The following is a 12,156-nucleotide window of genomic DNA, read 5'->3' as shown; positions in this document are numbered from 1 at the left end:
GATGAAAATCCATATCCATAAATTTAAATTAGACTTAAAAAGTAAAAAACTTGTTACCCACAAGCAAACAAATTAGATTTCTTTTAAATAAATTATACATTAATTTTTTTTGTAATGCTTAGCAAGACCATCTATTTTATATTATATATATAAGGCAAATTTACACCATACAGGTAAAGTTTTACCTGGTGGCCTCAACTAGCCCCAAGGGGGAAACCAACTCTGTTGGCCATCGATCAGCATTATACGCCATCCAAAAACATAACTTCTTTAGTCTTTCTAGCAAGGCTAGGTAAGTTTTAGTCTCATGACCACAAGCTATATAACTATGACAATTGACATAAACAACTGGAAATTTAAATGCTATCCGCATAAACAAAAACTAAATATAGGAAGACTAATCTTTCTTGACATTCTACTCCTCAGAGGCTGAGGCTACTGGGGCAGGATCATCGACAGTTACTTCTGGCATTCTAAAGAGCTCCACAATGCAAGGGATGTGTCGGTCAATATGGTCCATCCTAATGTCTTGTTTGTGCAGCTGGAATAGGATCTTCTCCATGTCTTTTTTGTAGTTGGGAAGGCCCTACATTGTAACTGCCATCCCCACAAAAATTTGCTCCATTGATTTTCCTAGCAGGCTTTTCATAAGAAAATATAGGTACAGGGTGTCCTTGAATTGTGTAATCGGCCTCTTGTGATCCCTGGGTCAGGCACCATTATTGTCCAGACTTCTATTTCACTGTCCGGTTCTAGTTCATTCTTTACCTAGTCTTCCCAATCATCTATCAACTTTTGGATACCCTCATCTCTTTCTTCCTTGTATGTTGCGGCAGCCTCAACTATGAAGTGCTTGGCGGACTCACGGCCCCTGCGACCTTCCGTCATGCTTGGTCGTTTGCTTGCCTGGGGTTCCGAGCCCTTATTGCTACGGCCATGACCACGTCTTGCTGGAGCCATACCCTGTCGAATTGTAACCTATATACATTCCAACATTGTTAGTTGCACTAAATCATTCATCTCAACACAACACAATTGCAATAACCATACTTCGCTGCCATGCCTAACGTGCGACAAGAAAAGGTATCCCTATGCCCATAGGTGGCTAGTGGAAGTGGGATTCAAGCAAGATTCCCCTAGTTTATTTCCATGCCTCTCGCCCTTGCCAAGGTTCGGAGATTGGTCACCCCCTTGCGGCCATGACTTGGCTCTCAGACCCATCTGGAGCCAGGTATTGCTAGTTCTATCATACTCGCAAACCCTTGCCTCTGCCGACAATTTTCTATCCACTTTCTGCTCACCTCTCTACCTCTCAAGCCACCCACGGTCCCTGACTACTCTCATATGGTTCTGCCTTGACATTTGCTCGAGTTTGCTCAGCCAATTTCCCACCCTGCTAGCATCCCAACCCCCTGCCTGCAACTCTCCCTTGCCTCGCTAAGCTACACACAGTCACCCAAGCGAGGCTTGCCCATTAATCCCTATGCCTTCAGGCTGGTCGTTCAGGTCAGGTCTTGTTTCTAAGCTCCGCTTGGTATCAATCATGCCATAGCCCCATCTTTTGCTTGAAAGAAAAATAAAAATAGCGTAGAGCAGAGCCATAGCTTCCCCTTGCGTTCCCTGGCTCATCCTTGGCTGGGCTAAGCCTCGTTGGGGTGGCCTTGCGCCCCTTCCTCCTCCCTAGCGACTCTCCCACCACCTCATGGAATTTCCCCTTAAACCCAACGAGAACTTATCAATTGAACGAAGCGAGGACCAGTCTACATACCTGAGAGTCGATGCTTCCCTGCCGACTTGTTTGCTTCGCCTCCCTTCTGCTCTACATTTCTTGCCTTCTCTGCTATACCATTCACCTCCACTGCATGTCGAATACCTCTTCCCACTCTGCCACCTTCCCTTATGTCCCCCTCTACCACCTTGCTAACGCACCTCCCATGCATTCAAGGTAGAGGACACCGCACTCCCTGCCTTGAGCATGTGGGGTGCTGCTATAATGAATTCTATTGTACTGACCATATCAACTCAGGCCTGGCGCCTCTAACACTGCCCTCATCCTCAACGAGAGAAATATAATTATACATTATTATATACATTATATTTATAAAATAAATTAATATTAATATAAATTAACATTTACAACTTTGTTAAATTTATATTGAAATAAAATACTTATTAAAAGAAAAATAAAAATATATATTAAGTCCACATTTGACTCTCAATCGAAATAAAAATTATCTTCTTGGCGGAAAAAAAAAAAGAGAAAACAAATCAACCTGAGAGATGATCAAACGAATCTATTTGCGGTCTCCGTGTATTGTTTTAAATGAAATTTTTATGCTGACCTAAATGTTTGTAAGATTTCCTTTTAGAAGCCATCAGCATATAATTCACAGGATTTTGAATACCTTTCTAAATAAGAAAGAATGCCCCTTTTTTGTACTAGAATGAAAGCCTGATATTATAAACTTTTGTTTTGTTGGTTTGTCTTTTAGTTTTTTTTAATTAATTAATAAAATAGATTTAAATCAACCATTATTAAAAATGTATATTTTAATATTAAATTTTAAAAAATTTAAAAATAATAGAGTTTTTAAATTTTTAAATTGTAATAATAAAATATTCAAGTTGAAATTGATTTATGTGTTTAAAAATATAATTTAAATAATAAAAATTACAATTTTAATCAAAATTATATTATAGACTATTAAAAATAAAATTATATATATATATATATATGAAACGGATGTTATGGCAATCCATTTGTAAGTGGAAATGAATTACTGTTTTAAAACTTGTTTTTGGTCAATATATTACATTCAATATTCATATTACATTCCCTTACACATATAAGGATAGTTTATTTGGGTTATATTTTGGATAATTTTCTGGTATAGTTTCTAGTTTAATTTATTTAAAATTTGGTAAGAATTTTTGCAATCATAAATTTGATTTGAAAACTTTTTACAATTAAAAAGCTAGAAGATTTTCAAGATGTTAATTTGATTTGAACAAAAATAAATAATTTAATTACACGGTTTTCAGAATGCTAAATCGATATATACAAAATAAAACCATTTCGAATAAAAAATAAATATGATTTAAACCAAACAAAAAAATATGATGGGCAAGAAAAGAATTCCACCGAATTTCAGCCAAAATAATCCAAAGCCTACGCAATAGAAATACTTATTATTCTATTTACATCTTTCCTAACTGCTGATACAACAAATACATATAATTACCATTCTGGAATTATCAGTAAATCATTGTCTTCATTCTGGTGCGCCGTTGAAGCAATGGCTTGTGACCACGATTCTTATATCGGTTCGTCATCGTCTAGTAATCGTACCACGCAACATTGTTTTCTCAGCTCGTCTACTATTGCTGTGCCCTCGAATCGATGACTTATGACCATGGATCGAATCCGCTTACATGATAATGCTATTATACCCAAACCGGGACCTTGAATTCCTGCACAATGATAAATTTCCAGAGACCGTAACATACTGCAACACGCAAGATTGGCTAATCCATCATCTGTGATCCTTGTCAATACTAAGGTTAGATGACACAACTTTCTGCAGCTCGTAGCAAGAAAGCCAAGTCCCTCGTCTGTCACAAAATTGCAATTGGTGACATCAAGATATTCTAATGCTCTGAAATTTGTGAGGACCTTTAAATTACTGATATTTGTGCACCAAACCAGGCTCAAATGCCTTATCATTTTAGCACCGCTTGCTATAGTAGCCAAGCTTAAATCATCTACTGCTGTAAAACTGAGATCCAGTATTTGCAGATTACTACAGAGACCAATTGCAGAGAAGCCCTTTGAAGTTTGTACTAAGCACCCATTGAGATTGATTCTTTCAAGCTTGCTGTTGGAAACAAGTAGAGTTTCCAATTCTGCATCTGTGACCAACGATGCTGACCTGAGTGAGAACTCCTTCAATTCCATCCCACTGAAATTTAACAGAGCCAGACATTTCCCATCACTATGGAAGCCGTCGAGTGCAAGTGATGTTAGAGCGTTGCAATCCATTATATGAAGCAAGGCAGACTCCGTCAATAGCTTAGCTACCAAACAAAGCTTCTCAAGCTTTCTACAGTTCTGTATAATCATGAGTAGAGCAGCATCATTTAAAGGAGAGGACCAGTTAAAATACACAAACTCCTTCAGCTTTTTGTTTGCTGCAACAATGGTTGCTAATGAATAATCAGGACAGGCTTGTTGATCCCCGTATGTATGAATAGACAGAGCAATCAAAGTTGATAACCCTGACAGCTCTCTCAGGTTCCCCTTTAGGAACTTCAAAGACAATATCTGGAGATGTAGGCAGTGGGTAGCCAGAGACCTGAGGGCCGAGGTGATATCGATGGAATAAGTACCAGGGACGTAGTCACCAAAATCTAGAGAGAATTTCAGAAGCTTTGGACAATTCTTCCCTATCTTGGACAAACCAGAGGCACTGAATCCAAAGAAACCTGTTAGACTCAACTCTTGGATATTCTTGCAATTTCTCAGTGAGTTGAGTGCACCATCCGATAAATTCCTGCAATCCTGAAGATGGATAGACCTAAGCCTCTTACAAATCCTAGCGATGGTCTCGATGCCAGAATCCGTTAAATTGGGTATTGAAGATAAGGTAATCTCCTGGAGCATAGTATAAATTTTCACAAATCCCACAAGCCCTTCATCTGAAATGCATACCTGAGGCTGCTCAGGGCTCCGTAAGGATAATATCAGTAGGCTTTTAAGGGATTCGGAGATCAACTGGAGATCTGAGTCCTGCAATTGATCACAGCATTGATCGAGTTGCAAGTGCTTAACATGTTTGAAGCGGGGAAGGAGAGAAGGCAGGAGTGCAGTCGACCTGACACTGAGCTTGTGGACAGCCCATTCAATTGCGTCGTTCCAGGCTCTGCAGACCATGGACGCCGAGTACCGATCCTGCGGCTCCGACAGCGGTGTTAAGATGAGGGAGAACAATCCTCTGTTTCCCATGACAATTTCCATGCTATTCTTCATTGTTAGTTTTGTTCTATGAAAGGAGAAATTTACAGAAAATAATGGTGGTCTGAACAACTACTAACTACTGCCAGAAACATTGTGGATTTATGTTGAAAAGCTGTAAAACAGAGCTCCCCCTCCCTCCATGCCTCGGAATCCCTGGCGTTGACTTGGAAAAATCCAGCGATCTCATTCGCCGTGAAATACACTGATCGAATACCGGTATTAAAAAAACACACCTTACATCATCATTGGTCATCGCCAATGGCCATGACTTGTGTGGGGCATGGCGGTGTGGGATTTAAATGTCAATTATGGATATATATGACATTGGATAGCTTCTGATCGTTGGTTTTCTGGAAGTGTATTCAAGTTTCAAACCCTTTTTTTCTGTTCACTGTGTATAATTTTTAATTAACTCTTTAAAAATTATTTAAACAATAATTTAAATGGTTTTATAAGCTCTGTAAATTAATATTATATTAATAAAAGGTTATAACTGTAATATTATATTTTTCCACTTGTTTTATATAATAATACATCTATTTTCCTGCTTGTTTTATATGATAATACATGATATTGTAATATTTTATTTATAATTTATATTTTACAAATAATTAATATTTGTAAATACAATTTTGTATTAAAGGTTAAAAAAACTATAATTCTAGGAAACCACAATTCTCTTTTATATTTTAATTAGATATAAAATCTATATTAAAAAGAAAATGTTATTAATAGTTTTTTAAATATTAAATATCAATTCCATATAATTTGTATTTTTCATTTTTTTTTCTCTCATCAATTTTTGGTGATGATGGGTCTTCGTCTGGATTTGAAATGTTGATTAAAAATGAAGACTGAATAAAACTCGGAAATCTTATTCTTCAAATTTAAATCACAACATAAACTTTCAAACAATTACCCCCGTTTCTTTATAGTTATATATAAAGTTGATATAAAATCATATTACTTAATATGGAAATTGAAACATTACTACAAAAGTTCAAAAAAAAAATACTTGACATTCAATTTTTTTATCTTTATATATAAAGTGAATATTAAAATGTTTGTTGTTATTAATATATATATTGCATGAAATGAATTTGACATCTCCTTTTAGTTCTTAACAACTATTTTGTAACTATTACTATTTTAGATGTCACGTGTAATCCCATGTTAATCCCATGTTGATTATAGATTTCCCTCCTACTAAAAAGAAGATAGTAGTTATGAGTGAAATTAGAAGTTTATAATATTAATAGCTTTATCTCTATATAATGTATTTATGTTATTACGAAAGACATTGAAATGTTTTTCTTTAATTAATATTTCTATTCAATATTAAAAGATCTTTAATTATTAATATTTTTTATTCTCTTAATGTAGTTATTATATTATTTTAATGTCAAAATCTCAATGTTGACATGTCTCATTCATATTGGGAATTAGAAAGTGTATAATAGAAATACTTTTTCCAATCTCTCTTTTTTTTGGTCTGTGTGATACCCACATTTTTTTTCCCTTATAAACATTATTGAAAAGTACTACACATGAACTCTATATTAAGCATTTTATTTATGGTAAATAATAATATATTTTTTTTCTCTTTCATATTGTAATATTAGTTAATCGGAATATTCAAATGTTTTATTGAAAGTAGAAAAAAGTTATAGATGAAATTAGAATTTTTTAGTATTAATTACTTTATTTTTCTATATAATGTTGATGCAATTATCTTATTACTAAATACATTGGGTTTATGGTGAACATTGAAATGTTTTTCTTTAATTAATATTTATGTTCAATATTGAAAGATCTTTTGTTATTAATATTTTTTTATGTATTTATTATATTATTTCAATGTCAAAAATACAATATTGATATCGAAATATTTGTAAAAGGAGTCTCATTTTTATTGGGAATAAGAAATCTTGTAATAGAAGCACTTTCTCTATCTCTTTTTTTGTGTGTGTATTTATACACACTTTTTTTGTGATAAATATTATTGAAAAATACTACATCCCACCTACTTAGGAAGCATTTTATCTATGGTACACAATAATATTTTTTTTTTGCTTTCTCTCTATATATGTATATTTATGTATCATGTGCATATTGAAATAGTAGTTAACTAGGATGTTCCAATATTTTAATGAAAGTACACAATGAATAATAGAAAAATTACTAGCTAGCTTATACTACAAAAAAACAAAAAAAGCAAAATACCATAAAATTTCTTTACCATAAAGTTAATATAAAACTATATTACTTAATATGGAAATCAAACAATTTCAAAAGAACAAGAAATGTTACACTCACTTCTTTATTTCTCTATATATAAAGTTAGCATTGAAATTTTTGTTATTATTATATACCTTTTAAATAGTATTGTTAAATGTGTGGTGAGCATGGAATGAATTTTACATCTCCTAGTGATTTGTAACCATTATTATTTTAGATATGTGTAATACTAGTAAATTACACATCTCTCTTATACTAAATAGTAGAAAAAAGATATAGATGGAAATATATTTTTTATTATTATTAATTACTTTATCACTCAAAATTATATAATTATGTTATTACTAAAAATATTAAAATATTTAGTTTATGATAGCAATTAAAGTATTTTTCTTTAATTAATATTTCTTTTCAATATTAAAAATATTTTGTTATTAATATTTTTTATTCATTTTAATATATTTATTATATTATTGCTTTTAATGTAAAGCACTTCTAAAAACAATAAATTTCACACACATAGGAATCCAATTTTAAACCTAAAAAATTATAAAGAAATTGATTAATTTTAATTTTCATTAAATATAATTATGTTCTCACACTAGTCGCTTAGGGACTCGTGGCATTTTCCACATCGCTTGCCCCATACGGCACAACGGAAGGTGTTGGTCCAATTCATTAATATATTTGCGTGATGTTTTATCAATTCGTACAAAGGTTCGGTTGGTCGATGATGTACGCATAAGTATGTCTCATACAAATCTATAAAGTTTTGGATTTTAATGATTAAGATAAAAGGTTCATTAAGCATGGAATATAAATAAAAAGGCTAGCGAATGAGTTTCTTATAGTTGATGTCTTCAATTTATATTTATGGTAAGATTTCAATGAAATAAATAGAAGAGAAGAAAATTTGGATATCGAATAAAGTTATAATAATAATAATAAAGTATAATCGTAAAGTTATCATTTTTTTAAATAAAATAATTGTTTTCATATATATTAAATTTATAATTGTATTTTATTATTTTAAATAGGAAATATATATTTTTAATCATTAAACTTATTAAATATAAAAAGACGAAAAAAATATTGTAACTGTTTTTTTAAATCATATTATTTTTATTGAAATAATTGTGTTAGATATTAGATTAAATCAAGTCAAAATTGTTAGTGTTCATGGTATTGTTAATAGTATCAGGCCCACGGTGTTTTAATGAAATATTTTCATATAATGTACAACTAAACAAGAATCTTGGGTAAGAAAGCGAGTGCAATGTAAGATTAATTTTATTGTTTAATTTTTGGTGTATGCTAGGTTATTGTTGGGCATAATATGAGGATATTATGGAGAAATTAAAAAGGGCTAATTTTTCTTATGGAAGGGGCAAATGAAGGACATATTGATTTTAGAGGATTTGTATTTGTCGATTGAAGGAGTAGCAAAGAATCACCCATTGATGATGGACAAAGTCATCACTACAATTAATCAGTATTTGACGTCACTCAAGAGAAGAAAGCAAAAGGGATATGGAAAAAATTGAATGACCTATATGAGAAGAACATGGCATTGAAAAATCTTCTTGATGAGCAAGCTGTACAATCTCAAGATGAAGGAGCATTTGAATGAGTTTAATATAATTCCAACTCATCTTGCCTTTGTCAAAATTATTTTGGATGATGAGATTAGAGTCATCTTATTGTTGTGTCTTATGTCAGATAGCTCGGAGAAATGGATAGTAGCTATCAGCACTTTAGCGTCTAACAAGATGGAACGCGATGGACAATGAGAAGAAAAAAACTTTCTGTAGCCATTACACGAGTTTCAAGTGGAAAACACACAACCACAATTGGTTTCCAGGTCTACTAGACCTCAAAATCTCTCATAATGGTATCTACCCTCAACTTATATTTTTCTAAGTGATGAAAGTAAACCTAATTGCTTTGACGAAGCATGTAAAGTGGAAACTAGCAAAATGTGGAAGAAAGAAATGGACTCCTAGATGAAAAATAAAACATGGGAGTTAGTGAAGGTTCCAAAAGGAAGAAATTCCCTACAAAACAAATGGGTATATGTGATTAAAACATGAGGATGAAAAGAAGAAATAAATATACAAAGCAAGGTTGGTCGGGAAGGGACTTACAAACAAGAAGGCATTGAATTTAAAATGTCATCTATAAGAGTTATTATTGGTTGTGTTGCATCTTTAGACTTGGAATCTCAAAAAATTATATGTGAAAACAACTTTTCTTCATGGAAAATTAAAGGTGGAAATTTATATCAATCAACCGGAACGATTCAAGGTAAAAGGTAAAGAGAACCTTCTTTGAAGGTTGAAGAAGAAGAGAACCTTCTTTGCAAGTTGAAGAAGAACCTTTATGGGTTGAAACAGACACCTTGCCAATGGTACAAGAAATTTGATTCATTTATGCTAGAGCATGGATTCAAAAGACTAGAGGTTGATCATTGTGTCTACATTAAGAGGAATGACAAATAAAAGTATATTATATGATTGTTATATGTGGATGGTATGCTAATTGTTGGACATCAAAAGAACTTGATTAATAACTTGAATAAGGATTTCAGAAGAAAATTTGTAATAAAATATTGAGGTCCAGCAAAAAAAATATTGTCATCGGGATTATACGTGACAAAAAAATTAGAAAGTTGTGGTTGTCACAAGAAAAATATATTGAAAAGGCGTTAGACATGTTCAATATGAAGGATGGTAAACCTATTTGTACACCCCTAGCATCATACTTCAAACATAGTGTTGGTTTGTCTTTATGATGACAAGAAGAAAGAAATGAGTAAAATCCCTTATGCTTCAGTTGTTGGTAGGTTGATGTATGCCTTGGTAGATATTGCACATTCAGTGGGTGTACTGAGCAGGTCCCTTGCAAATCCAAACAAACAACAATTGCAAACAGTAAATTGGATTTTGAGGTATCTCAAGGGTACTAGTAATTATTGTTTATGTTTCAGTAATAATAATGTTGTTCTTGAAGGTTACATGGATGAAAACATGGCTATATATGTTGAAACTAGAAAGTCTACCACTAGTTACGTATGCAATTTTGCAGGTGTAACATTATCTAGAATGTCCAAATTGTAAAAAATAGGGGCCCTCTCCACAACAAAGGAAGAATAAATCACTGTCATATAAGCCTGCAAAGAGATGTTGTGGATGCAAATTTTTTTAGGAGAGTTGGGAATAAAAAATATATATTTTTTTTTTCATAGTGATAATGAGAGTGTTATTCATTTAGCAAAAAATCCCAATATGTCATTTAAGACAAAGGATGTCGATGTTCAATCTGTGAAGTGTTAAATGATGGGTTGTTACAGTTGGAGAAAATGCACACTACAAAAAATCTAGTTTATATGTTAATAAAGACTTTGCCCAGGGATAAACAAGAAATTTGTAGAACCCTGGCTAGATTAATGCAAATGTAATAAAAATGCATGTTTAGAAAGGGTTTGTACTGAGAAGAGAAAATAATGTCAAAAGCATTCACTGAAGCTTCTATTTTTTTTCAAGTGGGAGATCATTTGGCGTTGGACCAAATCAAGTGAAAGTTGTCAGTGCCCATGGTATTGGACCAATGGTATTGTAATGGAAAATTTTTACATAGGGATGTGAGTGAAAAAGAATAGTGGGTGAGAAAGTGAGTGAAATGTAATATATTTTTCATTGTGGTAATAAATCATTGACTAAATCCAAATCCATAAAACTCGATGCGGTGGATTATGTTGAAATAAGTCAATAAAGTTACACTAACCTGGTATTCATAACAACACACCCTTATTATACCCTTCCTTCGACACTGTAAGGACTATAGCATTCGCTGGATCATTGACCTCTTATTAATTTAAGCTTTGACCATCAACATTATACATTTTCCAAAGTTTTAACAAACCGAAATAATTTGTTTAATTTATATATTGAATAAAAAATTATTTATTTGAAATACGATTGGTGAATAAGTTTTGAGGTATTATTGCGAGCTTGTTGCTTTTATTTCCATATTTAGGTACTTTTATGCAAACTTTCACTTATTTCCATCTTTGTTCATTAAGTTTATCCATCTTCGCTAATTGGTTTTATCCAAATTTTTTAGCTTCTTTTATCCATAGTTTTTCCAATCCAAATGTTTTCACTATTTTTATCCATAACTTATGGATCTTCCACTAAAAAATGTGGGTGAAGAGTTCTCTGCTACAATTCATTGTCGACATGGGAAGCCAAAATAACCATGAAGCGGTTGAACATACTAACCACAGCAAACCAACATCCATCCACCATTGGGTAGCTTCACGAAGGGCGAGAAATTCACATCAGTCAACAGTGTCGCCTTCCTTAAAACATCAAGCCCTTCACAGATGAGGTAGTGTGTGATGTTGGTCCTCTTGAAATTTGTGATGTATTATTAGGACAACCATACTTGTCGAAGCATCATGGTGTGTATGAGTCTGGGCCTTGCACTATTATTATTACTTTGGGCGATAAGTTGTATAGGATATTGGAGGTAACAATGCCTATTCCCATCTCTTTGATCTCCTGGAAGCAATGCAATAAGATCATTTCCTAGACCAAGAAATGTGTCTTCCTTATGATTTTCCCTCAGGACAGGAAGAAGATGGTGGCCACCTCCATGGCCACTAGATAGGCCTCGTCTGTGTTAGGTTCCTATACCAATAGGAGTCATAATTTTGAATGACTAAGGTTAAGCCTTATAATATTGTGCATACCTTTGCTTTCTACAAATGTTTTCTATATTAGAATTAAAAAATGTATAGAGGGTATGTCCTAAAAAAAAAATCAAAAGGTAAAAAGAATAAGAGAAGGTCAAAAAATGAAAATATATGAACCCTAAAAACAAAAATAGACCATGAAAGAGTG

At 32.9% G+C, this 12,156-nt stretch overlaps 1 protein-coding gene across 1 annotated transcript; it reads right to left on the bottom strand.

The window, feature by feature from the left end:
* Window positions 1-3,316: 3,316 nt before the first annotated feature.
* LOC149253446 (F-box protein SKIP2-like) lies at window positions 3,317-5,026 on the bottom strand. The gene has a single exon (XM_089454483.1). It carries the CDS (start codon window positions 5,024-5,026, stop codon window positions 3,317-3,319), a length of 1,710 nt encoding a protein of 569 aa, XP_089310609.1.
* Window positions 5,027-12,156: the final 7,130 nt, after the last annotated feature.

Source organism: Pinus tabuliformis, chromosome 7 (genome assembly GCF_031772625.1).
Source record: "Pinus tabuliformis cultivar Carrire ecotype Pingquan chromosome 7, CPIR1, whole genome shotgun sequence".
Taxonomy (NCBI): Eukaryota; Viridiplantae; Streptophyta; class Pinopsida; order Pinales; family Pinaceae; genus Pinus; species Pinus tabuliformis.
This window is presented reverse-complemented; position numbering and strand designations above follow the sequence as displayed.